General features: G+C 39.9%; 8 protein-coding genes across 11 annotated transcripts; 7 read left to right on the plus strand and 1 right to left on the minus strand.

Annotated features, from left to right (window-relative positions):
- Positions 1–1519: 1519 nt before the first annotated feature.
- LOC121764457 (cytochrome P450 71A8-like) lies at positions 1520–2577 on the plus strand. Its single transcript, XM_042160470.1, has 4 exons — positions 1520–1528; positions 1693–1764; positions 2041–2285; positions 2340–2577. The coding sequence occupies exons 1-4, from the start codon at positions 1520–1522 to the stop codon at positions 2575–2577; spliced, it is 564 nt and encodes a 187-aa protein (XP_042016404.1).
- A 5065-nt stretch (positions 2578–7642) lies between these two features.
- LOC121764669 (cytochrome P450 736A117-like) lies at positions 7643–10542 on the plus strand. The gene is made up of 2 exons (XM_042160691.1): positions 7643–9003; positions 9759–10542. The coding sequence occupies exons 1-2, from the start codon at positions 8047–8049 to the stop codon at positions 10374–10376; spliced, it is 1575 nt and encodes a 524-aa protein (XP_042016625.1). The 5' UTR covers positions 7643–8046; the 3' UTR covers positions 10377–10542.
- A 2575-nt stretch (positions 10543–13117) lies between these two features.
- Positions 13118–13681, plus strand: LOC121764458 (cytochrome P450 71A6-like). Its single transcript, XM_042160472.1, has one exon. It carries the CDS (start codon positions 13118–13120, stop codon positions 13679–13681), a length of 564 nt encoding a protein of 187 aa, XP_042016406.1.
- Positions 13682–13890: 209 nt separating this feature from the next.
- Positions 13891–14628, plus strand: LOC121764459 (cytochrome P450 71A6-like). The gene is made up of 2 exons (XM_042160473.1): positions 13891–13899; positions 14020–14628. Exons 1-2 carry the CDS (start codon positions 13891–13893, stop codon positions 14626–14628), a joined length of 618 nt encoding a protein of 205 aa, XP_042016407.1.
- A 788-nt stretch (positions 14629–15416) lies between these two features.
- Positions 15417–19677, plus strand: LOC121763304 (quinolinate synthase, chloroplastic-like). The gene is made up of 7 exons (XM_042159299.1): positions 15417–16589; positions 17469–17753; positions 17855–18079; positions 18165–18344; positions 18478–18954; positions 19059–19220; positions 19303–19677. The coding sequence occupies exons 1-7, from the start codon at positions 15837–15839 to the stop codon at positions 19366–19368; spliced, it is 2148 nt and encodes a 715-aa protein (XP_042015233.1). The 5' UTR covers positions 15417–15836; the 3' UTR covers positions 19369–19677.
- Positions 19678–19966: 289 nt separating this feature from the next.
- Positions 19967–21756, plus strand: LOC121763377 (manganese-dependent ADP-ribose/CDP-alcohol diphosphatase-like). The gene is made up of 2 exons (XM_042159387.1): positions 19967–20056; positions 20646–21756. Exon 2 carries the CDS (start codon positions 20659–20661, stop codon positions 21448–21450), a length of 792 nt encoding a protein of 263 aa, XP_042015321.1. The 5' UTR covers positions 19967–20056; positions 20646–20658; the 3' UTR covers positions 21451–21756.
- Positions 21757–22052: 296 nt separating this feature from the next.
- LOC121763557 (manganese-dependent ADP-ribose/CDP-alcohol diphosphatase-like) lies at positions 22053–24800 on the plus strand. Of its 4 annotated transcripts, none has more exons than XR_006042448.1 (4): positions 22053–22165; positions 22534–23427; positions 24000–24095; positions 24666–24800. XR_006042448.1 is itself a non-coding variant. In XM_042159598.1 (2 exons), exon 2 carries the CDS (start codon positions 22566–22568, stop codon positions 23523–23525), a length of 960 nt encoding a protein of 319 aa, XP_042015532.1. In that variant the 5' UTR covers positions 22053–22165; positions 22534–22565; the 3' UTR covers positions 23526–23759. The 4 variants fall into 4 exon arrangements, 1 of the variants encoding a protein (XP_042015532.1); XR_006042449.1 differs by having other exon boundaries at positions 24669–24792; XR_006042447.1 differs by having other exon boundaries at positions 24601–24735.
- LOC121763558 (high-affinity nitrate transporter 3.2-like) lies at positions 24444–26602 on the minus strand. Its single transcript, XM_042159600.1, has 2 exons — positions 25235–26602; positions 24444–25107 (listed from the first exon to the last, which is right to left on the minus strand). Exons 1-2 carry the CDS (start codon positions 25359–25361, stop codon positions 24644–24646), a joined length of 591 nt encoding a protein of 196 aa, XP_042015534.1. The 5' UTR covers positions 25362–26602; the 3' UTR covers positions 24444–24643.
- Between the last annotated feature and the right edge of the window lie 962 nt (positions 26603–27564).

Below are 27564 nucleotides of genomic sequence, written 5' to 3' on the forward strand. Positions count from 1 at the left end.
AGATAATGACGGAACATAGAGGCAATTGGACAGGCGTAGGGTGGGTGAGATATTAATAGTGCCCGATCCCTGGACCGGTGCAAGTTCCCCATTGGCTGTCTGAACAAAGATTTTTCTGGATTTTGAGATATTTAAAAAATCATATGGGTCAAACGACATGGTATCCGTTGCCCCACAGTCAAAAATCCAATCATGATCTCGTTCCCCAATTTCAGATATTGAAGAATTAACTAGGGCTTGAAAAGGATTGTGACATGCTACAGATGAATCAATTTCAAAATTCTGGCGTTCTTATGAACATATTACGGAACTGGAGGGACCGTATGGTAAAATATGGTAGGCTGACGGGCCAGTTTGTAAATTATGTTCATGCTGGGGGCTAAAATAGGATTACTATGAAAATGAGGTAAAAACTGGAAATCTAGAAAATTAGAGGGATTCAAATTGAATCCCCCTTTACCTTTCGCCCAAATCTGGGTTGTCTCATCTTCTGAACTCCCAGCCCTAGCTGCCCCGCCGCCGCCGGCTAACTCCGTCTCGGAGTTCCACACCCTAGCCACTGTTGCCACCACCTTGTCTTCATCTCGGACTCCGCTTTGATTCGGAGTACCATTGCTGCCCGTCGTGAAATCGACGTGGGTAGCTCGATCTCCGACCATTGTGGCTACTGACGCCCGTCCTCCGCCGCGACCCCGTTGCTTGCGTGCCTTCTTCATCTTCTCCCACCACTCCGGATACCCGTGAATCAGGAAGCATGTATCCCGGGTATGTTTTTTTTCCACCGCAATGGCTGTAAGAGAGTTTGTTCTTGTCATCTTCTCCCTTGCTGTTGGCTGGAAAACGTGGTGGGTTGGCCGCTAGGCGGTTTCGGTCGAACGCCCCCAGACCGATTCCAACTCCGGATTCCTTTGGCTCGTTGGTTGTCTTCATCACCTTCTCATTTGCTAATTCTTGTCGAACTATTCCGTAAGCTTCTCTTACGGTGGGTAAGGGATTTTTGTTTAGCAACTCCCTCTTGATTGTATCGTATTTTCCATCTACTGATACAATCGATGCCTTTGAGTGTTCTTGTTGTACATGTCGATCGATCTTGGACTATCCATAGGGTTTGGATCTCTACTGTCAATTGAGATCCAGAGATCTTGGAATTTATTCCAAAGGTCCTCCAATGTCATATTGCCTTGTTTCATCATGTATGCTTGTCTGTGCAGATCACTAATCTGAAAGGGGTCTGCACCACTCCCATATGTAAGCGCCAGGCCATCCCATAGGTCTCGGGCTGTCTCGTATTGAGATACCTGGTTCACCAAGTTGGGTTCGATGTAGTTTATGATCCAATTGAAACAGCAATGATCCCTTTGCTGCCATTTGGGGTAGTCCGGGATGTCGGTTGACGGTGGGTCTGAAACTCCAGCAATGTGAGATGTCAGACACTTTCCTCCAATTGCCCTTCTCATCAATTTTGCCCAGAGAGAGTAATTGTCTCCGTTTAGCTTGACTTGAATGTGGATCTCTCCCAATGACTCAGGTTAGGCAGGGGCTGATTTGGTGGTTTTTGTGGCGGTTGATTCATACCCAGCCGCAAGAATTCTGCAAGTTGTGCAGCAAATTCTGGGGAAAAGTTCATGTTGGATAGTTGGTTTGTTACGGGTTTGGTTTCGTCAGATTCTGACATGGTTGGTGTTTTTGCAGGGATTTATAAAAGGTCGGGAAAGGTATGCTCAGGACAGTGATGAGTTTTTTCTGAGTCCCAAACCTGCTCTGGTACCATCTTAACCATGGAAACCGAGAGAGGCAGTGCAAGAATAGCTAGACATTGTAGGTATGCAGAGAATGCATTGAGTTTTCTTATTTCAGTATATCAAAGTGTATACAATCGTGATTCTCTTATAGGAGAAGAATATCTCTATCTAAGGAATAAGTCATTCTACTCTTAATTACATATCAATTACATATCTTATATTCCAAGACTTACCAATTAGGTAATATCTTCTGATTTCCTTCCTTGTATATCTTGACATGATTTTATTCCTTGTGTAGGTTGACAGAACAGAAACAACATCTTCGACTCTTGAGTGGGCGATGACAGAACTCATACGAAACCCTACCGCTAGGATGAAGTTGCAAACAGAAGTACGGGAAATTGTCCAAGACAGACAGGTCATAACCGATGATGACTTAGGGAAAATGCAGTATCTGAAAGCCGTGATCAAGGAAACCCTACGTCTGCGTGCTCCAGTCTCACTACTAGGGCGAGTAACTCGAGAGGACATAACAGTTATGGGGTATGACATCTCGGCCAACACATTGGTCCTCGTCAATACATGAGCTATTGGCAGAGATCCTGCGTCTTGGGACCAACCGGAGATGTTCCATCTAGAGAGGTTCCTAAATTCTTCACTAGACTTCAAAGGTGCTGATTTCAAGTTTGCCCCGTTCTGGCATGGGAGACGAGGTTGCCCAGGTATCGCGCTTGCAATAGCAAGCGTTAAGCTCGTGCTAGCGAATCTTGTGCACAAGTTCGAGTGGAAACTGCCTATGGGAGCAAAATGTGAGGATTTAGTGCTTGCACGGTGAATAATTTTAAATTGTCCCGAACGTATGAGATAGAATTGAATGCATAGGATTAATCTGTGTCTTGTCAGCAAGTGTTTGGAGTAACAATTGTCTCACTTGTGTTAATTTGAATTCAACTTTATTTTTCATTATTTTCAGAAAACAAACTTCAAACAAAAACATTCATCTTTACTGTTATTTTTATTTATTTGGGGTTAAACGAACTTACCTTCCCTGTGGATCGACACCTTAAATTACTACACACGAAGTTGTACTCTTGCAGTGAAGTGGTAATATTAGGGATAATTTTGTGAACTTGAGTGCGTATCTATTCTGGTTTAAAAATACCTAAAATTACACATCAGGTTGTTGATGTGAAGATTGGTGATGAAGATAAAAGCTATCTTGGTACTCAATGCCCTTCCCAATTCGTATGATCAGATGAGGGATGCCATATTGTATGGAAGAGACAAGCAGATCACTTTTGCTAAGGTTAATGTCGCGCTCATGGCCAAGGAATTACAAAAGGTAGCAATGACTAGATCTGATCCACAGCTAGAGTCTCTGAACATCAAGAAATTCAGTAAGAAGAAGTTTAAGAAGAATAATGGAGACTCGAAGGCTGAGATTTATGGAGTTAAAGAAACTCGTTCTTGCCATTGGTGCAAGAAGCCAGTGCATTTAAAACGAGACTGCTATGCACGGAAGAAGAAGCAGGCCAGTGAAGGGAACTCTCATTCAAATAATGTGAATGGTGAAGCAGATGAGGTGCCTGAGATGATGAATGTGACAGATAAATGTGAGAAAGGATTTTGGATCATGGATTCCGGTTGCTCATTTCATATGTGTCCCACAAGAGAGTGGTTTCAGAATTTAAAGGAGGCACATGGTACTGTGCTCCTAGGAAATAATCAGACCTGCTGCATCAGAGGGGTAGGAAACATCATGTTGAGGGTTGATGATGGATCTATCAAGGTGCTGTCAGAGGTAAGATACATTCCTGAAGTCAAAAAGAACTTGATATCTCTGGGAACTTTGGAGAAGAAACGATATTCTTTCATATCAGAGAATGGTGAGATGAAAATATGCAAGAATTCTCAAGTAAAGATGACTGCAAGAAGGAATGGAAGCTTGTATTATCTTCAAACAGCAGTCATTGAAGGTGAGTCACATTCAATAACCATACCAGATTTAAAGACTTGGCATCAAAGATTGGGACATCCTGCAGAGGGAAGCTTGAAGGCTCTGATCAAGAATGGCTTGATAGAAGCCAGTGCATGGGAGACAATGGAAGTTTATGAGGACTGCTTACTGGGAAAGTCAAAGCAGCAGAGCTATCCAGTAGGTAAACATAACTCAACTTCCCCCCTTGATTACATACACTCAGATCTCTGGGGCCCTACACCAGTTAAGAGCCTAGGTGGAGGAAAGTACTACATGCCTATTATTGATGATTGGTCAAGGAAAGTCTGGGTATACATATTGAAAGAGAAGTCTGATGCATTCAAGACATTCAGAGATTGGTGTACAGAAATGAGAAATGAAAAAGGCTCAACACCAAAAGTCTTGAGAACAGACAATGGACTGGAGTATCTGTCCAAGGAATTTGACCTTTTTTGTCAAGAAAAAGGGATTAAAAGGCACAAGACTGTCCCAGCAAACCCTCAACAAAATGGGGTTGCTGAGAGATTGAATAGAACCTTGCTTGAGAGAGTAAGATGTATGCTGAGCTCTCTGGTGTGGGGAGGCATTTCTGGGCTGAAGCATTCTCTACTGCTGCTTACTTAATCAACAAGTGCCCAGCATCTGGGATAGATGTAGTAGTCCCTGATGAAAGATGGTATGGTGAAAAGCCAGATTATAGTAGACTAAAGCCATTTGGTTGCAAAGCCTTTGCACACCAGAAGCAAGGAAAATTAAATGCTAGAGCCCTAAGATGCATCATGCTAGGATACCAGAAGGGTGTGAAGGGATATATGCTTTGGTGTCTAGAGCCTGGTAATCAAACGATATTGGTGAGCATGGATGTGGTCTTCATTGAGCACAAAATGTCTTTTCTAGATAAGAAAGATCAACTTGAAGCTGCTTCTGAGACTGTGAATAATGATGCTCACTTTGAGGTGGAGAATGCTGATGTTGCTGGAGATAACTATGATCATCTCTCTGATTCTTATATTGATGATGGTCAAAGTGAGATCACTATTCGAACAAGAGAAAACAAGGATGATGTAAGCATTGATCACATTCAGACAGAAACCTCAAATGCTCAAGGAAATCTCAACGATTATTAGTTGGCTAGGGACAGAACAAGAAGAACAAATATCAGACCTCCAGTCAGATTTAGAGACACTGAGATGCTTTTCTATGCCCTTCACATAGCTGAGCAGCTAGAATATTCAGAACCAAGCTCCTATGCAGAGGCCATTTCCAGTCCAGAATCAAAGTAGTGGATCCAAGCCATGAAAGAAGAAATTGACTCTCTACTCAAGAATAAAACATGGATTCTTGTGGACAAGGCAGAAATGAGAAAGGTGATTGGATGCAAATGGGTATTCAAAAAGAAGATTGAATCAGCCCAGGCAGACAACATCAGATTCAAGGCAAGGTTGGTGGCCAAGGGCTTCAATCAACAAGAAGGAGTTGACTTCAATGAAATATTCTCACCAGTTGTGAAGCATAACTCTATTAGAGTTTTGTTGGTTGTAGCAGCACAGAGAGATTGGAAGCTGGAGCAGCTTGATGTCAAGACTGCCTTCTTGAATGGGGATCTTGAAGAAACTATCTACATGGCACAACCCCAGGGCTTTGAGGTTCCTGGATCAGAAGGAAAGGTTTGCATGCTCAAAAAGAGCTTGTATGGTCTCAAACAAAGCAGTAGACAATGGCACTTGATGTTTGGAGAGAATTTGTCTAAGCTTGGATTTTGTAGATCCCTATATGATAGTTGCATCTTTGTGAAGAAGCAGAAGAACAAGGAGCCCATATATCTCCTATTGTATGTAGATGATATGTTGATATCAGGGAAGGATATCGATGAGATAAGAAAGGTCAAGAGCCAGCTAAGTGTCATATTTGAAATGAAAGATCTTGGAGCTGCCAAAAGAATACTAGTCATGGATATAGTCAGAGATAGAAGTAAGGGGAAGCTATGGATTTTCCAAACTAACTACATCAACAAGCTTTTGAAGAAATTCAAGGTCAACAACATGAAGAGTACAAGTCCAGAGCCTTTGTCCTAGCGGCAAGGAGCTTAGACATTATTGCATGAGGTGCCGAGTTCGAGTCCTCTTGACACCAGTTGTAATTTCCTCCTATCTATAGTATATGAGTTTATTTGTAATTTTCTCCCTTATATAGGAGTTAATTTTTTTAAAAAACATGAAGAGTACAACTACTCCTCTGGCAGTTCACTTCAGGCTAACAAAAGATCAGAAACCAAAAGATGAGGTGGAGAAGAAAGAGATGCAGCTGATTCCCTATTCCAACATAGTTGGAAGTATGATGTAAATGATGATTTGTACACGGCCAGACATTGCTCATGCTATAAGCTCTACAAGCAGATACATGGTTGATTATGGGAGGCAGCATTGGAGTGCTTTGAAATGGATAATGAGATATCTAAATGGAGCACACAATCTTGGAATCCTATTCACATCAGAAGGTGGAGTTGAAGAGGATCCTCTGGTTGGATACTGTGACTCAGATTATGCAGCCAATGTTGATACTAGAAGATCTCAGACAAGCTATATCTATACTTTGTATGGTTCGGCCATTTGCTGGAAATCAAGTTTGCAGAGTGTAGTGGCTTTGTCTACTACAGACGCCGAGTATATGGCTCTCACTTCAGCCGTGAAAGAGAGTAAATGGTTGCTTGGATTGGTCTCTGAGTTCGGTATAGATCAGAAAAGTGTGGCGGTTCATTGTGACAACAATGAGGCGATTTGCTTAGCTAGACACCAAATGTTTCATGAGCGTAGCAAGCACATCGACGTTCGGCTCCATTTCATTAGAGATGAAGTTGAGAGTGAGAGGATTAAGGTGTTACAAATTGACATGGCCCACAACCCTGCAGACATGCTCACCAAGCCATTGAGCAAAGATAAATTTGAGTATTGTTGCAGGCTAGTAAACTTGTATACTGTGATATTTTGAGAACATCAAACCATGACCAGCCAAGGTGGAGATTGTTAGCATTATTGGCTGATCAAGGCGTAAGCATGGGTGCATGCATGCGTACGGTGAAGCTGCAGCTTGATCAAGGAGAAAGGAAGATAGCTTGATCAAGGAGAACGGAAGATAGCCGTTGGAGGCGGTTATGAACTAGCTCAACAAACTTTTGTGAAGATCTCTTTCACTTAAGTTCTAGTATAAGTAGTTAGTTTGTTTACTCATTGTAGTGTGTGTAAAAATCAGTTGTATACATTCACTACTCGATCAATAAGAGTTTTCCATTCGGTTTCTTAAAACAAGAGTTCATCTTCTACAAACTTGAGTTTTCTTTTATTCTTCGTTTATAATCTTACAACACTTATTTTATTAATTAATATTAAAACTCGTGTAATCCATTATTAAGATTATTTTTTTTGAAATCAGATCCATCCAGGGTCTGAACATTGACTGCAGTAAAATATCTTACAACATGCATGGCTGAAAAATAAATATGTGCAACCGTTGCCTATAGTTAAATGCATGATTTAAAATAAAAAGAGATTCATCAATCCCAAGCAAAAGTACAAACTATACTAATACGAGCATCTCCAATGGTAATACGTCAGTCATAGGCTAGCCGCAAACTCCTCCTGCCACATCATCAGGACAAGCAACTGGATAAGCAATAGGCTAGCCATAATAAACAAAATTATAAAAAATAAATAATTAACAATCACACAAAATACGGAATTAAATTTACGACACAGATACGAGAAAATTCAATAATAAATTAAAAAAGTACATTAATTAAAAAAATTACATTAATTAAAAAAAATCTAACGACGTGCAGTCCTCCGCGCCACAACTCTTCAATTAAATCCTTTTGGAGTTGAATGAAAATGACGTACAAATCGCGTATATATAGTGTTTCGAAAAATAAAAAAAATTAAGCTGCCCGATCGCTCGCCGATCCGGAGCCTGCAATGGCGGCCAGCCAACCGGCGAGCGGATCGGCCAGCGCCCGAAAATCAGTGTCAGGTCACCGATTTTTTCGCCAAAATGGCGCTCGCCGGTTCCAATGGTTCGGCGAGCGGATCGGCCAGCGCCGGGAATCGGCTAGCCTGTCCGCTTGCCATCATTGAGATGCTCTTAAGAGTGACAACTTGCCTGCAATATTTTAAGGTGATATTCAACGCTTAAGGCCATTTGATTAAATATTCAACATTGATGATATTCAACGCTTAAGGCCATTTGCTTAAATATTCAACATTGATAGCTGTCGTTATTGTTTTTATTACATGGCCGGCCAATAAAATATTAAATTTAGTACTCCTCAAAACTATGTTAAAACTCCTCCATTTGAAGCTTCCATATCTGTATAGTAATATCAATCCATCATATTCACCACAAATTAGTTTTAACAACATGTCAATTCTACTTGTTTTCATCACTTTATTGTTACCATGGTTGATCAAGAAATATTTATTCAATTTCAGCCACCACGTTAAAAAAAACAAGCCACCGTCTCCTCCAAAGCTCCCGGTGATCGGAAACCTCCACCAGCTCAGCCCGCTGACCCACCGCGCCCTCCAAACCCTAGGCGCGAAGCACGGCCCGGTCATGCTCCTCCACTTCGGCAGCAAGCCCGTGGTCGTCATCCAGTCAGCCGACGCGGCCGCGCAGATCCTCAAAGAGCACGACCTCGTCTTCTCCGACAAGCCCCACACGAGCTCCACGCGCCGCCTGCTGTACGACCTCAAGGACGTGATGATCGCCCCCTACGGCGAGTACTGGCGGATGCTGAAGAGCATATGTGTTCTCCAGCTGCTCAGCAACAAAAGGGTTAAATCTTACAAGTTTATCAGAGAGGAAGAGACGGATCTGTTGTTGGAAAGGATTGGATCGTGTTGCTTGTCTGGATCGGCGGTGGATTTGAGCCAACTGTTTGATTTGCACTCGAATAATGTGATCTGCAGAGCTTCCTTTGGGAGGAGGTTTGGGGAAGGGGAAAGCGGGAGGAGGTTTACGATGGCGCTGAGGGAACTGTTCCGGCTGATGGTGACCGTGGAGATCGGGGAGTTTGTTCCGTGGCTTTCGTGGGTAAGTCGGGTTAATGGTTTTTATAAAAGAGTTGATAAGGTGAGGGAAGAGCTTGATGAGTACTTGGAGATGGTGGTTGAAGAACACATCACTAGAGGCATAGAAAGTGGTGATGGAAACAAAAGCAAAGAGAATTTTGTTGATATTTTGCTCAAGGATTCTTCCATTGATAGAGATGGTATCAAAGGCATCCTTCTGGTACGTCTCTCATAGTTTCCCTTTAGTACATATTCAAAAATTAGACCTAGTGTGAAGAAACCGAATAACAGTCTGTGTGATGTTTTAGGCTAAAAGTCTCGAGTTCGAATCCATGGTAATGTTGCTTTTAAAATTTATATTCATTTGTCTATATAAAACACTGAATACTAGAACCAAATTTTTCGCCTGACAAAAATCATAGAGTATATATAAGTACTATAGATAGTTTATTTGTTTTCCTTTATACTCCATATGCATCCGTCTCATAAAAATTATTTTTTTTTTCTATTTCGATCCATCCCATAAAATTAGTCCAATTCCATTTATGACATTTTTTTCTTTCGTATGAGGTGGGCCTCATTTCCACTAACAATAATTCAATCACTTTTTCTTTTAAACTCTCTTGCATACTTTGTCAATTCCGGATTAAAACTTGTGTAGTCACCAAAGTCCCCTATTTTTATGGGACTAGTGGAGTATTAGTATCTAAAAAGCATGATGAAAACAAGTTGGCTTTGCATCGCTACCATGAACAGTACTACTACACTATATCTGAGATCTAAATTTCTGGCCTGTCAAAATCATATACTAATTGTTTCCCTCTATGTTCTTTATCTGAAAAACATAGAGAAAAATCTGGCTTAGCATTGACTCGTGGACACAGAAATTTGGTATACAGTTCTCGTGTACTTTTATTGCTTTTCAAGATTGTTGTGCGTGCTATATCCTAACACATCTCTCGTGACAATTCCAAGGACATGCTTGCGGGTGGAACAGACACAACATCTTCGACTCTGGAGTGGGCTATGACAGAACTCATACGAAACCCTACAGTCAGGACGAAGTTGCAAACAGAAGTACGGGAAATCGTCCAAGACAGACATGTCATAACTGATGATGACTTGGGAAAAATGCAATATCTGAAAGCCGTGATCAAGGAAACCCTACGCCTACGTGCTCCAGTCTCACTACTAGGGCGAGAAACTCGAGAGGACATAACAGTTATGGGGTATAAAATATCAGCCAACACATTGGTTGTCGTCAATACATGGGCTATTGGCAGAGATCCCGCGTGTTGGGAACAACCAGAGATGTTCCATCCAGAGAGGTTCCTAAATTCTTCGCTAGACTTCAAAGGTCACGATTTCAAGTTTGCTCCTTTTGGGCATGGGAGACGAGGCTGCCCAGGGGCCGCGCTGGCAATAGCAAGCGTTGAGCTCGTGCTAGCGAATCTTGTGCACAAGTTCGAGTGGAAACTGCCTATGGGAGCAAAATGTGAGGATTTGGACGTGTTGGAACAGCCTGGTGTTAGTCTTCATAGAAAGAATCCCCTTCTTGTTGTGCCAACTCATCGTCAATATAACATGTTGTAATTAAAAGATTATGCACAAGTTTAGAGTTGGAATAAATTATAAGTATGTGAAGGACCTATCGTTGGAATTGTTCAACCTTTTCATCATGGATGTTGCACTTGCACACTAAATAGGAATGAAGATCCTAGTGTGGATTTTAAGTAGTAATACTACTCATTTTTCTCAAATTTTGTCAGTCTACAGTCTACGTGTAATTGTTTCATTGAAGATTTTCTAACTTATGAAATGAAATTTGATAGAGTCTAAGTACAATATATATTGTGCTCTCTCATTATTATTTTTTGATATTGTCCTAAATTAGATGATCTCTAGTTTTATAAACAAAAGCTATAAATGAAACTAATATCATCCTAGGAAATGGGCCTTGAATGGTGTTTGATAATAATATTGGCCCAAGCCCACTTAACTAGAATAATATTAGGCCCAAGCAAATATAACCAATGATAGTGGTGAATTTGCACCTTAAACGTCTGTCCCATAAAAATAATTATGGTATTCTTTTTATATTTTTGTTCCTTTCACAAAATTAGTCAAATTTTATATTTCGGCAAGTTTTTTATTTTGGATTTTATTTTTCATTAACAATATTTTAATTAAATTTGTTTGTCTTTTTTCAACTTTATTAATTTTAAATTAAAATTTGTGTCATTCTCAAAGTTTCTATTTTTATAGGATGAGAGTGGAATATTATTTATTGAGGTAGAGCTATTAGCAATTTAGCATGCATACTTATAGGGTTTTAATAAAGACTTTATATTTAACGACTTATAGGATTTTAATAAAATTCATCCAAACTTCCACTTTTATCATTCAATTAAAAAAATAATATCCTAATTCAGACTGTTAACCAAATTCATAGAGTGGCAACTGGCAACCATTTTCTTTATGGCTGGCAGCACATGAAACAATGTTACTATTTATAGATGAAGAAAAATGTGAATTCTCATCCTTATATGAATCACCTGACATAAGTGCCCCTTTGCTTTGTGAAAAGTCTACTCTATAATTTTCATTTGGCTGCCTTATAAATCCTCCAATCCTATTATTCACGTACCATGTTTTAACATATCATTAATTTGGTGGCAAATATATAGAATTCCTTTTTGTGCATATTACAACTGCACAAATGTAACGTGGCCATTTGGTGGCAAAATAGCTTCCAAAAATTCCTTTTGTGTAAATTACAACTGCAACATATATGTAACGTGGCCAATTTGTGCTTCGATAACGCCCACAAACGGCTGAATGATAACTTTACTTTGCATTTACGAAATTAATTTTCGAGGATATATTAAGTAGGAACAAAAAATTGTACGAGGTCTCTCCAATTATATATAAATAACTGCCCAAATAAAAGGGGTGAATAATAAATAGCACTATAGCAGTAGCAATACTATCAATAGTAATAATGAACAATATACAATATATAGTGGTACTATGTTCAATATCAAATGCCTTACTTCGACTCGGTGACTTTGTAAAAACTGTAAACAAAAGTGAGGTGTGTGTAAATTAGATTTATTGGTAGAATTGTTTATATCTGATGTCAAAGATCTCGGGTTCAATTTCACGGTGATACGGTCTTTGAATTTTTATCTATTTAACTATAAAATGTTAGTTAAAAAGGTTAATGTAATATGTGACTACTTTTATGAAGTACTTATTTTATACAAAATTTTAATGGAATATATGGTCCATATACTAATTTCTAATTGGATAGGACTAGTATTCTAATTGAATAGGAGTATTAGATTTTTGGTTATTTTGCCGATCCCTAATCTCAGTTTCATTTTATATTCCACATGCTTAGACTATTTTGTTTGTAGACTATATTTCGTATCTATATATATGTTTGTTTATTATAATTCTAAATTGGTATTTATGAAGCAAATTATTTGGTCAGTCTCCTGTTATTAGTGTACTAATTGTTGAGACGAAAGATTGGTCCTCCAGTTGTCGACAACAGAAATAATTTGGAAAAAAAATTTGATTATCATCCATGCACATGGTGTTCTTTCGATTATTGAATTTGTAAATAAAATGTAGTCAAACCCATTTTCAGCAATCTCAATCTAAAAACACCGAAAATTATATTCTCTATGTCCCACTAAAAATGATTCACTTTTCTTTTTGGATTGTCCCATCTAAGATGACATATTTCTATAAATAAAAACACTTTTATCTCTATTTTATTCCATCTCTCTGACTTTACTCTCTTCACTCACCACATAAAATAAAATTACATAAAATTCTGAGCCGCCCAAGGAAGAGGGACGGAGGGAGTAGTAAAAAAAAAGTTCAGTCCCATACCATATCATGTCACCACCATTCTCGCTCTAAAAACACTGAAATTTTTTTAAAAATCCAATCCCATAACATATTCACTCTATAGTCTATACTCCAAGCTTCTATAAATAGAAGGCAATAATCTCCTCCAACACTACACTAACAAGAAACAACAGTAACAAAATAAAAAATGTTAGCTCTTCTCATCTTTATTATACCCATCCTCCTCTCCCACCTCCTCCGCAGCTGGCGCGCTGCCGCCGCGCCTCCACCCCCACGGAGGCGCCTCCCTCCATCCCCCAAAGCTCCCCATAATCGGAAACTTCCACCAGCTGGGCAAACACCCCCACCGGTCCCTCCACTCCCTGTCGAACCGCCTGGGCCCGCTGATGCTCCTCCACCTCGGCCACGTCCCCGTCCTGGTGGCCTCGTCCGCCTCCGTGTCCCGCGAGATCATGAAGGAGCAGGACCTCACCTTCTCCAACCGCCCCAGGCTCAGCAGCCCCGACCGCCTCATCTACGGCTCCAAGGAAGTCTCCTTCGCCCCCCACGGCGACTACTGGCGCCAGATGCGCTCCGTCTTCGTCCTCCGCCTCCTCAGCAACAAGCGCGTCCAATCCTACCGCCGCGTCAGGGAGGAGGAGACCTCCCTCATGGTGGACGACCTCATGCGGCTTTCGTCGTCTTCCGCGCCTGTCTTGGTGAATTTGAGCCATGTGTTGGTGTCGTTGACGAGCAATGTGATTAGCAGGGTGGCGTTGGGGAGGAAGTATGGAGATGGTAGAGAAGGGAATGGGTGTAGAAGCTTCTTCGAGGAGCTTCAAGAAATTTTGGGGACTTCTCCTGTGGGAGACTATGTTCCTTGGTTGTCATGGATGTGTTGGATCAATGGTTTTGATGCGAGGAGAGAGAGAGTGTCGAAGGGTTTGGATAGTTTTTTGGAGCATGTTGTGAGAGAGCATAGGGAGAAAGGTGGTGATGAAGGTGGGGAGATGGATTTTGTTGACATTACTCCTTGAGTTTCAAAAGGAGAGAGAAAATTGCTCCCCTATTGAAGATGATGTCATCAAAGCTCAAATCCTTGTAAGATTCTCGTTACGATAACTTCTCTTGTTTGGTTTGTAGTCTGGATATGTACTTTCGTTAATATGATCCATGATTCGGAATGGTGGTCTTGCAAAAAAATTAGCAGTGATCATCGATGATGTTTGAGAGGTAATTCTGAATAATGGCGCACGTAATGACATCTCGTAACCTGACAAATGACTAATTGTGATCGATGGGGTCGTTATGATATATTGAATTTTGCCTATTGTTGTTGTTGCTGTTGTTGTCATACTGTTGTTGTTTATGACAGGATGTGTTTTCTGCTGGAACTGATACTTCGTCCAATGCTTTGGACTGGACGATGGTGGAGTTGATGAGGAATCCATCAGTCATGAAAACATTGCAAAATGAAGTGGGAGAAGTTGTCGGAAGGAACTGCAACATAGTTGAAGAAGATCTAGCGAAAATGTCCTATTTAAAAGTCGTGATGAATGACAATCTAAGACTGCACCCGCCGGTGCCGTTGCTAGTGCCGCGCGAGTCGACCAAAGACACAGTAATACTAGGTTATGATGTGGCGGTCGGCACTCGTGTCTTGGTCAATGCATGGAAGATAGGAAGGGATCCGACATTGTGGAAGGATCCTGAGGAATTTCGTCCGGAAAGGTTCCTTGAATCGAGCATAGACTTCAAATGGCTTCATTTCGAGTTGTTGCCATTCGGGGCGGGGAGGAGAGGCTGCCCCGGCATCGCGTTCGCGACGGCGGTTTACGAGCTGGCGTTGGCCAAATTGGTGTGTAGTTTTGACTTTGGATTGCCTAATGGGGAGAGAGGGGAAGATTTGGACATGACGGAAGACTTTGGGATTACTATACATAGAAAGTATCCTTTGCATGTTGTAATCTCTCCGCGTGTTTGATTTGTTAGTTTATTACTTTATTTTCTGTATTTCAAGTGATCTTGTCATATAATGTGTTCGTTGATGCAGTCTATATAATTTTGTGCATATTTCTAAATTATCGAGATATTAGCAATTAAAAAGTAATTACACCATTAAAGACACCTAAAAACATGTAATGACACACCGCTCGTTTGTTGGTGAGACCCGCCCATGTAATAAAGGTGGGCTGGGCCGTATATATTTTGGATAGTAAGTACAAAAATACAACCCCATGGCCCATTGGTTCGACAAATAATTAAAAATTAATTCCACTTTTCAATAGTGGCAATCTTGGACGTTGACCACCATTTTCATGTAGGTACCACGAAAAAGGAAAAAAGATAAAGAAATCAAATCAACTTCGAATTCTTTATCCAAAAAGAACAAGAATCAACTTTGAAATCATACACCCACTATCTTATTGTATGCGACTTTTATTATTCCCCAACATTCTTAGCTTGGGCTTTCTCATATATTGTTGTTAACCTCACTTTAATATGACAATTTATAATACTGATATACGAGTATTCACAATTTAAGAATATATAATAAATAAATAATGAATTCAAGATATTTTATAATATAAAATGGGGCAATATTAATTTATCATATGCATTGACTAAAGTTAAGACTGATGGCCGCCGCCACCGATTGCCAATAATACATTCTCAACAATTAAATTTTTGTCCCCACAATATTCTCTCCCACTTTGATCTAAAATGAATTGATTCCAAACTATATACTGATTTCTTTTCAAGATTCTTGAATATCCGAAATGCTAAATTCATACACCATTTTAATCTGTACTTTTCCAACAAATTGAATTGTCTGAAAAAGGTTGGAGAAAATCTTTAATAAGTAGTATTTTCCATTTTGAATAAATAAATCAAATTTATTTATTGGATTTAATTCATCACCTTTCTTTTTGGTCGGGCCATTCACAGTCCACTATTTTTGCTCTTTTGGTGCGTGATTGGCCGCTTTATCACCACCGCGAATTCTTCACCTCCTCCGCCTCCATATATCCCCACTTTCTTGTTTCTTCCTCTCCATCGCCTCCCACCTCCGCCGTTGCATACCTCACCTCTTCACGGCCCTTTTTTTTCGGAGCTAAAACGCAGGAATTCAGTCAGACCGTTCAACAAACAGTTGGTGGGCAATACGAGCTTGCTTGATTAGTGTGAAGGATGGACACAGCTGCCATTTCGATGAGTGGTGTCTCTTCATCGCTCTTCTGCAATTCGAAATACCCTAAATTGAACCACGTGCCGACCCCTAAATTATCCTCGCCACCGATTGTTAGATGCATCAATCCGCAGAGCTGGCATCTTAATTCGTGGTCTCCACTGAAATCGATTGCAAGAACCGATCTTGCTTGCTCCGCCGTGATCTCCGGCGGCGATACGCTCACCGCCGCGGCAGCCGCTAAAGCGAAGGCGCAGATCCTCGTCGAGGATTTCCAATCAATAAACGATCCTGTCGAGCGTGTGAAGAGGCTAATTCACTACGCGGAGATCCTCCCTCCTTTCGGCGATTCGATGAAGATCGCGGACAATCGCGTTCCCGGCTGCACGGCGCAGGTGTGGCTGCATGTGGAAATGGACGGCGGCAGAATGAGGTTTTTGGCGGAGAGTGATTCGGAGATAACAAAGGGATTCTGTGCGTGTTTGGTGTGGGCGCTCGACGGAGCCACGGCGGAGGAGGTTTTAGCCTTCAAAGCTGAGGATTTTGGAGCTTTGAGCGTTGCGGGTTTGAATGGAGGAAAAGGTGGATATTCGAGCAGCAGATCGAATACTTGGCATAATGTGCTGATAAGCATGCAGAAGAGGACGAAAGCGTTGGTGGCGGAGAGAGACGGCCGCCCCCGCGGCGAGGCGTTCCCGTCGTTGATTGTGACTGCTGACGGAATCCAGGCGAAAGGAAGCTACGCTGAAGCTCAGGTTGAATTTTCTTCCTTCTTTCCATTTTTTGTTGAACTTTTATTTTTGTTTTGTTATGTGGAAAGTTTGGTTTGACTATGTAAAGATTATTTTTTTAATATAGAGTAATAGTCATGTAGTCATGTAGGGTATGAATCATAGATCTTGCTGACTGTGTTTGTTTAAGGAATAAAAAAAGCTGAGTGAGTGACAAGATTGATCCTTTGTCTGTCTTTATACTGTTGTTAGGGATTTGTTAATATTTGATGAAAATTGTGGAATGTACTGTTCAAAAATAAGTTGTTGACTATACTTGTCAACTAGGAATATTATGTTACTCGGATTTTTTATCCTTAATTTTATTGATTGAGTAGATGTTTAGGTTTTGAATAGCCAAAAATATTTCATATAACTGGCGAGGTAAGGGAACAATATCAGTCAGTAGGAGAATAAAAGTGAACCATCACAAAAACTAACAAAAATGGAGTTTCTGTCCATATTCTAAGGGATAATTTAGGGAAAGGTTATCATGAATGGATATTGCATCAGTCAGCAGTCAATGGTGGAAATGGTTTTCTTGAAATGAAATATAGAGATCCTAATTTTATTGCTGAGTGCATACGGGTTTCCCTTTTTACTATTTCTTGTTTCGTTTGTGCCTGATTATTACGTTCCAGTGGCTAATTAGGTTACATATTGGTTTGATTCCATGCACTGTTATTACTTGATTTATGGAGTCCTGCTTATTTGGTCTAGATTTAGTTTAGCATATGTGATGACCAGAGAATAAGGTCCTAGATTGTCTCCGGCATTCTGAAAAATCATGGAGTGTGCTGTATTGTTGGTTCAGGTGTGAAATTTTCTCTTAAAAAGTCTAAGTTTGCATGTAGTTTATTGCAGGCTAGATTTCTGGTTCCGGATCAGGTAAAAGTTCAAGAGCTAGTGAATTTGCTAGAGGAGAAGAAGATTGGTGTTGTTGCTCACTTTTACATGGACCCCGAGGTTCAAGGTGTTTTAACTGCTGCGCAGAAGCTCTGGCCTCATATTCACATATCTGATTCACTTGTCATGGCGGACTCTGCTGTCAATATGGCTAAAGCTGGCTGCAAATTTGTAACTGTTCTTGGTGTAGATTTCATGTCAGAAAACGTTCGTGCAATCCTCGATCAGGCAGGGTTTCCCGAGGTAATGCATCTTGCTCAATGTTTTTTTGTTAGTATGAGTGTTTTCATTGTTTTGTTCTTTGTCCTGTCATAGTGATTGTGTGACATATGAACGTTATTTAGGTAGGGGTATACAGGATGTCGGATGAGCGCATTGGATGCTCCTTGGCTGATGCTGCAGCAAGTCCATCATACATGGATTACCTTGCGGCCGGTGCATCTTCTGTTTCTTCTCCCTCTTTGCATGTTGTGTACATTAACACCTCACTCGAGACAAAAGCCTACACTCACGAAGTAGTTCCAACGATTACTTGCACGTCGTCTAATGTCGTGCCAACCATTCTACAGGTTGGTGATTCTCATGCTTCACTGTAATGTGGTATTGCCTAGTCTTTTGACTTCATCTTCTTTAAGCTATATCGTGTTTTTCCAGGCGTTTGCAGAAATTCCAGATCTAAATGTATGGTATGGACCTGACACATACATGGGTGCAAATATCATGGAATTGTTCAGACAGATGACTGAGATGAGTGATGAAGAAATTGCCAGTATACATCCAAACCACAACAGCAGATCTATAAAATCTTTAATGCCCCGTCTTCACTATTTTCAGGTAAAATCATCATTGCTGAACGAAGTTATTCTTGGTTTGAATCTTCAGCTGTTTGCTAGTATGAAAACTGATTATACTTAAAATCGATTCTTTAAGTCCCTTTAATACAACTTGACAATGTTTATGTTGGCAGGACGGAACATGCATTGTTCATCACCTCTTTGGTCATGAAGTTGTTGGCAAAATAAACGAGATGTACTGCGATGCGTTTCTGACTGCACATTTTGAAGTTCCCGGTGAAATGTTCACCTTAGCAATGGAGGCGAAACGAAGAGGGATGGGAGTGGTGGGTTCCACTCAAAATATATTGGACTTCATTAAAGAGAGAGTACTAGAGGCATTAGATAGAAAGGTCGATGAGCATCTCCAGTTTGTCTTAGGAACCGAATCAGGAATGGTGACCTCAATTGTTGCTGCAGTACATGAGCTCTTGGGATCCGGGACACCCCAGAATGGAGCTAAAGTGAGCGTAGAGATAGTCTTTCCTGTCTCATCAGAGTCGATAACTAGAACACCGGGCTCATCACTGGACCTCCCAATAATACCCGGAGCTGCAAGTGGAGAGGGCTGCTCTCTTCATGGAGGCTGTGCATCGTGTCCTTATATGAAGGTTAGCTACACCAACTGTATAGTATAGGTTAGCAACGAAATGGAGTAGATTATTACTACTAAAATCCCAACTATCTAATCTTGGTTTCTTGATTGATTTGCTAGATGAATTCTCTTGATTCACTTCTCAAAGTTTGCCACAATTTGCCTCGCAACAAAGATGATCTTTCGTTGTATGAAGCTGGGCGGTTCAGTCTGCAAACCCCAAATGGGAAGCTGATTGCAGACGTTGGCTGTGAGCCCATTCTACACATGAGACAGTTTCAGGTCTGCATTTCGACTTCCAGTTCAGCGCTATGCATATAACACTTTTTCCGGATATTAATCTCAGTCTGCACATATTCTACAGGCTACAAAGAGATTGCCGGAGAAGCTAGTCAAGCAGATCCTCCACAATCCCCACAGCGGAAGATAAAGCTTGCAGCAAAGCAAAGATCCAGAAAGGAACCTTACACCGCGAGTCCTGATGGATCCGCCATCCACATTATACACAACTTCAATGTTATGGATGCTCAATTTTCAGCTGCATAATTTATTTTGTTTTTTTCCTTTTGGAATTGATATTTAATACAATAGGATGTTAGAATTAGTGGTGTTCCTTGATTGTTCTTTTTATATCTTGTAACTCTACATTCTAGATATGTTGTTATAGAAGGAATGTGATGTTAGTTTGTGACCGTGGAAAGGAACAGCTCCATTTAAGAATAAAAGCTCCATAATATTATATTGCTTGGGGAATTATAATTCTGAAGTTAGAAATATTGCTACATTTGTTGTCTGCTTCATCACTAAATTTTTCAAACATCACTAAAAAAATATCAATCATTATATCAGCCTTTAATCAGCAAATAAGCAAATAGTACTATCATGCTTTATAGACGAATCCATTTATTTTAGATACTGACATTGCACCCAATTTAATAATTGTACGTAGTATAATTAAATTACAATAAAAATCAATTATGATTATTAGAAACTTACCAACCAAAACATATGGTCATCGTCAGAAGGATTTCCCACTTTGTCTAATTCTCTCTCTCTCTCTCTTCTCTCTCTCTCTCTCTCGAGATAGACGATTGGAGCAGAAGAGGAGTCTCCACTAAGTAAAGATTATTGCATGCACTGTTAACCAAATCGTGCTCTTGCTTTCTGATCTCTGTAGCTCTGTTTTTATTTTACGCAGTATTAGAAAAATAAAATTTAAAAAAAACAAGTCTTTCTCATCGCTCGATAACTTTGGATTTGGTTTCAACTGGGACTGTTCAATTTAGTTCAAGAATTTGAATTGTTTTAGCCCACCTTTTGTAGATAATATTCGAAATTTGGGCTTGGAAAACTCAGTTTACCACTAGGAAAAATGAAATTGGGGGTTGGGACTGTCTAATTTGATGAAAGAATTTGCATAGATCGATTCCGACATTCCGTTTTCATTATTGGCTGCACCTTAATCTCAATTACCAAATGCCTGTTTTAGTTCATTTTCTAAATTTCATGACATTACTGATTTTAGTGAGAACTGTATGAAAATTTGAGCTTGGGAAACACAATTATTAGTACTAGTAGCTGATTCATTTGTTCAGATGTGAATTTACTGGACTTTAGGGTTACTGAATTGCATAATTTAATGTGAATGAAGATTTAACTTGTAGTTATAATCTACTCCATTTCTGCCCAATTGTTTAGGGTTTTTAGGTTTTGCTTCTCAATGAGTTATGGGAATGTGATTGTTAGTGCACAAGGGAAGCAGCCTCTTGTTTCCTTTGGGGTGATATCAGATGTACAATATGCTGACATTCCCGATGGCCGCTCGTTTCTTGGCGTTCCTCGCTACTACCGGCACAGTCTGCTTGTGCTGCAGCGAGCAGTCCAGAGTTGGAACGAGAAGAAGGTGAAATTTGTTATTAACTTTGGGGACATCATTGATGGCTTCTGCCCAAAAGAGAAATCCTTGAGTGCCACTAAGAAGGTTGTTGGTGAATTTAGCAACTTCAGTGGCAATGTATATCACATGATAGGCAATCACTGTCTTTACAATCTCCCCCGCCAAAAATTGCTCCCTTTGCTGAACATTGATGGCCACGCGTATTATGATTTTTCCCCTGTGCCAGAGGTCCGGTTTGTGGTGCTTGATGGGTACGACATCAGCGCCATAGGATGGCCCGAGGATCATCCGAACAGATTAAAAGCCATCGACATTCTTAAACAGAAGAATCCTAATGTGGACAAGAATAGTCCCGAGGGACTTGTTGGGCCGCCTAGGAGGTTCGTTCAGTTCAATGGGGCTGTTGGGGAAGAACAGATGGAGTGGTTGGATCGCGTCCTTCAAGATGCGACAAAGTTGAACCAGAGAGTCGTGGTATGCAGCCATCTGCCTCTGGATCCTCGTGCAACATCTTTTGCTGCGTTGTTGTGGAACTACGAGGAGGTTATGGAGGTGATACACCGTTACAGCTGTGTGAAGGTCTGTCTGGCTGGCCATACTCATAGAGATGGGTAAGTGATGGACTCACATGGCGTGCATCACCGGGTTCTTGCTGCAGCCTTGGAGTGCCCTCCTGGAACGGATGCATTTGGCTCGGTTGATATCTTCGACGACAGCTTGTTCGTGGCTGGCACAGACAGAATGGGAGATCAAGAAATGGTTTTCAATTGATGGATTCATTGTGAATATCTGCTGTTTGCCCTTTGGCTTGGCTGCAGCATAGAAATTAAGAGAAACAAATTCATTGAGATATCAAATTCATTGTGAAACTCATCTGTAATCCCTTCTTTGGTAATGAAGTTGGTCGAATAATTAGATGCCTTTCTATGTGTTACAAACCTCTCTAATTTTGCTATTGCAAAACAAATAATATCATGTGTAGAAAGAACCAATTTTCCAAAAGTACTATCTAAAAAGTTTGGATTCATAGTAATTCATTATTAGAGTTGATTAATCCAAAAGTTAGGACATTCTAGTATTCACTTTTTTTAACTTCAATATTTTTAAATTAGAAGTTAAATTTGATTCACTGTATTATTAGTAAAATTTGTTTTTGTATAAAACACCATCAGATAATAGATTTATTTGTTTACTGTATATATTGAGATTAATCATTAATTTAACTTCATTTTCTTGATACAAATATGATCTCTCTCTCTCTCCGCCAGCCTCTTCCGGTTCTTTACCAAGAAAATCATTAGACAATTAGATTTCTCCACTCCAATTTAAGGTGCTAAATTTCTCCTCTATTTTACTCCATATTTTATCCCAATTTACTTGTGCGTTCTTGGTCTGGGAAGTTTCAGTAAAAATCAGAATCAAATTTAATTTTATCGTTTAGGCTGTGGAGCTGGTAAAGTGGTCTTTTTTGAAGCACGTAAAGATATGATCTTGTATTGGTTTATGCTTTTTGTTGCGAGTATATAATTCGAAATTAGAACTTGGAACAACTGTAATTGTGAATGTGATCTGAATGAGAATTTGGGAAAACAACTTTTTGCAACCATTATATTGTTAATTTCAACTTATCTGTTTTTACTTTTGAGTGTGATCTGAATGAGGATTTGGAAAAACAATAATTGTGATTTGTTTTCCCAGAGTTTACTAGGATTGGGGTTTCTTGCTCCTCAATGAGCCATGAAAATGGGATTGTCACTGCACAAGAGAAGAAGCCTCTTGTTTCTTTTGGGGTGATAGCAGATGTCCAGTATGCTGACATTCCAGATGGCCATTCGTTTCTTGGTGTCCCTCGCTATTACAGGCACAGCCTGCTCGTGTTGCAAAGAGCAGTTCAGAGTTGGAACGAGAAGAAGGTGAATTTTGCTATTAATTTTGGGGATACCATTGATGGCTTCTGCCCAAAAGAGCATTCTCTAGCTGCCATTCAAAGAGTAATAGATGAATTTGGTGCTTTTGATGGCCCCGTGCATCACATGATTGGCAATCACTGTCTCTACAATCTCTCCCGCGAAAAGCTCCTTCCCTTGTTGAACATTGCTAGCCAAAACAGCCGCGCCTATTATGATTTTTCCCCAATACCAGAAGTCCGATTTGTAGTCCTCGATGGTTATGACATCAGCGCTATTGGTTGGCCACAGGATCACCCGAACACCATAAAAGCTGTGAACTTTCTAAAAAAGAGGAATCCGAATTCAGACAAGAACAGTCCTAACGGGCTCGTTGGTCTCGAAAGAAGGTTCCTGATGTTCAATGGAGCAGTCGGGGAAGAACAGATGGAATGGCTAGATAACGTTCTTGAGGAGGCTACGAAGTTAAACCAGAACGTCGTGGTTTGCTGCCATCTGCCTTTAGACCCCGGTGCATCGTCTATTGAATCGCTGTTGTGGAATTATGACGATGTGATGGAAGTGATACATAGATATAATTGTGTGAAAGTGTGTCTAGGTGGACACGATCACAGAGGCGGACACTCAGTCGACTCCCGTGGCGTGCACCATCGCGTCCTGGAGGCAGCGTTGGAGTGCCCTTCCGGTACTAATGCTTTTGGATCTATTGATATTTTCCATGATAGATTATTGCTCTCTGGTGCAGATAGAATGGAGAGTCAGGAGATGGTTTTCTGTAGTTAGATTTACCGACGCCTGATCTTAGCTGTTCTATATATATATGTGCAATCAAGATGATTGAAAGCTCATAAATGGTTATATCGGATTGATGAATCTTGAATATATGTGAATTTACACAGTTCATTTTGTTGTGTATGATTCTTGATTGAAGTAAACCAAGAAACTGATTCTGCTTTTCTGATGTTGCTGAATTATGTTCCTCTTTCAATATTAGATATTATTTTGTCTTTTTTCAAATTAATCTACTAAAATGTTGCTGCTTGATATATGAAGAGTTGCTTTCTGAAGACTTTTATTTTATTTTATTTTATTGCCTTGATTATATTTTATTTTACTTGAAAAACTGACCATTTTTCTCCATCCTTGTGAGACTGATTTTGATGTGTATCTCCTTCTTGCAGTTTACTTTCCTTTTTTTAAATAATGCAACGTAGAAAAAAATCATGTTGTTTACTCATTTTATAATCCATTTAACAGTGAGGAGAGTTGAACTTTGAAATAATTAAGCAGCTGACGACTGCAGAAATTTTAGGAGTGATCTTGATCTGAGATAGCTGGTGACAGCATTGGGAGGTGAGATAATATTTTTTTTAACAATATAAGTCCGATTATTAAACTCAATTTTATATATTTCTAGTCAGCATTTAGCAAATCCATATGATAATTTGACTTTTGGAAAGTGCCATGCACCTCTCTGGCAAAATAAATAATGTATGAAATTTCAGATATTTTTTCTTCCGTACATATCACTTTGATAAAATAAATATTATTATCAAAGTCCTTATCTTGTTTTTTGTTCATCCGTACATATCACATTGATGATAGCAATCAAGAACTTGATTGGAGTCATCATTCTCATCTATGCATATTTTCTTGATTTTGATTGGAAATTCTGTGAAATAATGCTCAAAGAAAAGATAATAAAACAAAGATAAATTAAAAGTATTTCATTTAATTTCTTGGTACATCATATTCATACATGATCATATCCATATCCTTATTCCTAGGCCTCATAAGATTCTTGTCTAGCCAAATATGGCATATTACATAACTCTATCTCTTGTGTATCTTAAAACAGACAAGAATCACAACTCAAACATGCTTGATCATTTTGATGACTTTCACTTCCTCTTGTCCATGAAGAAGAATCCAAACAAGGAAAAAATGGAGAAGGCAGAGAAGCAAACAGAGGCAATGTCAAGTGACACATGGCGTCCGGTGACTGCCTCAACCTCGAACAAGTTGGTCGTCTTGTGAGCATCGGTGGTTTGCCCAAAGGCTACCTTCTTGCCTGCTGAGTCGAGGGCGTAGGCTCGGACAAAGTACGTGGCACCAGGAACATCCTTCCTCACTGTCCAGGTGAAGGTGATGTTAGAAGAAGTGTATGGCTTTTTGACAATATTGTGCTGGCAAGTCTTGTCCTTAGCCAACTCGTCGACTGTTTTTCTCCACCCGCGGTCCTTCTGGCTGATTGGAGCGTAGCACAGCTCTACTGTGACGTCTTTGTAGGTGGAGTCAGTCCCGGATGGGAAGGTGGTGTTAAGGGACCATGTCAGGGTTATGTTATCCTCTCCGGCCTTCAAAACTGCATTGTTTTGTGGAAAAATAAGACTAATTAGACATGTTTTACGTTTAGGATGCGTGAGTTAAGTCTCGTATTTTATTTCATCAGCGCATATGAGATATTGAGAAAAGAGGAGTTCGTTGGTTACCTTGTCCGGCTTGAGGTGAAGCCGTGAGGACGATAGTTCTCTGGAGAGAAGAGAAGGTGGTGGCATGGCTAGTGGCTAGCAAACACGAAATCCATAGTGAAACGATGAGGCAGGCTTTGGTCGCCATTAATTAGACCGTGAAGAAAGATATGAGTCGAGTCGGGTTGAGCTGAGATGAGTATTGGAAGTTGTGGATGGTCTTAAAAGTGAGATTACTTGTGCTTATATAGAGGAAACATAGGCCAATGTCAGCAAAAAATATTAAAATATAACAAGTGGCTGGTTTTTCTAAGCAGACAGCTCTGGCAAAAAAAAATTGGTAAGGGGAGAAATGGCCCAAAATTGATCTCAGAGGGTGGGGTATGTATTAGTTATTTATTAGGTTTATAGTTGACTTGTCTTATTACATTCTTGGATAGTTGTTTGTAGTTGGAGATTCAGAACTACATATATTTCTTTATTCATGTCCAGTTTGACACTGCTTTTATAGTTGTGACTTGTGAGGCTATGATGTTGGAGCCAAATGATTGTAGTTCAATATTATCTTAATGATTGTCTCTTCACAAGATGGATTGTTTTTATTTGGAATACTTGAAATATTCAGTTTGGACATTTTGAAATCATTTTCTTCTTCTGTCAAAGTTGATTCCACATGATCTGGATAGACTTGTTCAAGCAAGACCTATGCAAACATGTTGAATTTCTTGGCTGCAAACTGCAATCATATGGAGTAGTAATACAATCGAAATCAATCACACGAAGGAGAGATCCGCCTGCATGAATTGTCTAACCTTCTTTGTGGAGATATGATTGATGGTTTAGTTATGGTGAAAGACTTGATCATGTCTGTGAATGAAGACCTTGCAGTTTCTGGAAAGGAGTTTGGTGATTCAAGGAGTTTTTCTCTGCATTTTGATGTTGATGTGGGGTCAGCTGATAGGGAGGAGACCTACTGTGCCAAATTGGGTGCAAGTTCGGTGGTCTGCACACTATGTTGATTTGTGCATTCAATCCATTGAAGTGGCTGCTGGTTTGGTTTCATAAGCTCGTAGCGAAGGTGAAGGAAGCTTACGGAAGTATGGATGACAAACTTGCTCTCCCATTAAAATTGCTTCCTTGAGGACACGGAAGCTGAAGGGGAAGGCATGTGAATATACGAAGCGAAGATGAAGGGCGGAAGAAAGAAGAAAGAAAGCCGGAAGAACAAAGACAGTAGAAGCTGAATCTGTTTTGTTATTGCATTCTGTTAAGTAGTTAAAGCTGAATTGACAGCCACAGATAGTTGTTAGGAAAGGTTACTCAGTTGCTTTAGCTTGTAAAACTACTACTTTGTAACAGAATAAAGGCATGATGATGAATGAATGCTCGTTTTAGTGATCTGTTCTTAGCATATCCCGAGCTGTTCTCAGTTGAAAACTGACCTTTTCCTCCTTGCTCATCTTAGCAGCAAGGCCAGTCGTACACGAATGCTCGATTTCAACAGAATCTGCTGAGATTGTGCATAGTGTCTTTAGCTCTGCACCCGTGTTCACTGGCCTTACCTGTACTGAGCAAGATGGCAGATGCATTCGTCTTGAAACGCCTTGGATGTTTCGGTCTTCCATATATCCGCTTTGGTTTCAAGTGTAGGAGATGTTGTGTGGACTATGAGAGTCTGTATATGTTCCATAACTAGTTGAACTTTGCAGATTGAAAGAGAAGACAATTGGTACTAACTTATAGAGAAGAGAGATTTAGCTATACTATAAATTAATCACCTATTAAGAAGCTGGATTAAAATGTGAAATGCTGCAAAAAGGGAACCAAGTAACCAGTCGAAAAAATTACTCCACATAGCTGGAAAAATGGGGAGGTTCAGGTTGTGTCAAACTATTAGTTTTATTTTTAAATTATTGTTATGAATATAAGAGCATCGACATCGGCGAGCAGGGACGCGTCCGTCCGTCCGTGCCAACGGCACGTAGACGCTGGCACGGCGCTGCTCGATGCATCGAGCACGTCCGTGCCAGCAAGCAGGCGACGTGGTGCGTTCTGATTAGCCAACGACATATTCGTTGGAAAAATCATTTTTTTTATTTTTTTTAAAAATAAAAAATAATACCAAAAAAAAAAAAATATTTTCACAATCCCCCAAAAATGGCCGTTTTTTTGCCCGTTTTTCTATATTTTTTTTATTTTTCCCCCCAAAATCATCTATAAATACACACATCCATCATCCATTTTTATTTTTATAATTTTAATTATGTAATTTTTATTTTTAGGATTTTAATTATGTAATTTTTAATGTATTTTGTAATATTATTCCGGGTATTTTTAATGTATTTTAATTT

The sequence above is a fragment of the Salvia splendens genome, chromosome 14 (assembly GCF_004379255.2).
Source record: "Salvia splendens isolate huo1 chromosome 14, SspV2, whole genome shotgun sequence".
NCBI classification, from domain to species: Eukaryota; Viridiplantae; Streptophyta; class Magnoliopsida; order Lamiales; family Lamiaceae; genus Salvia; species Salvia splendens.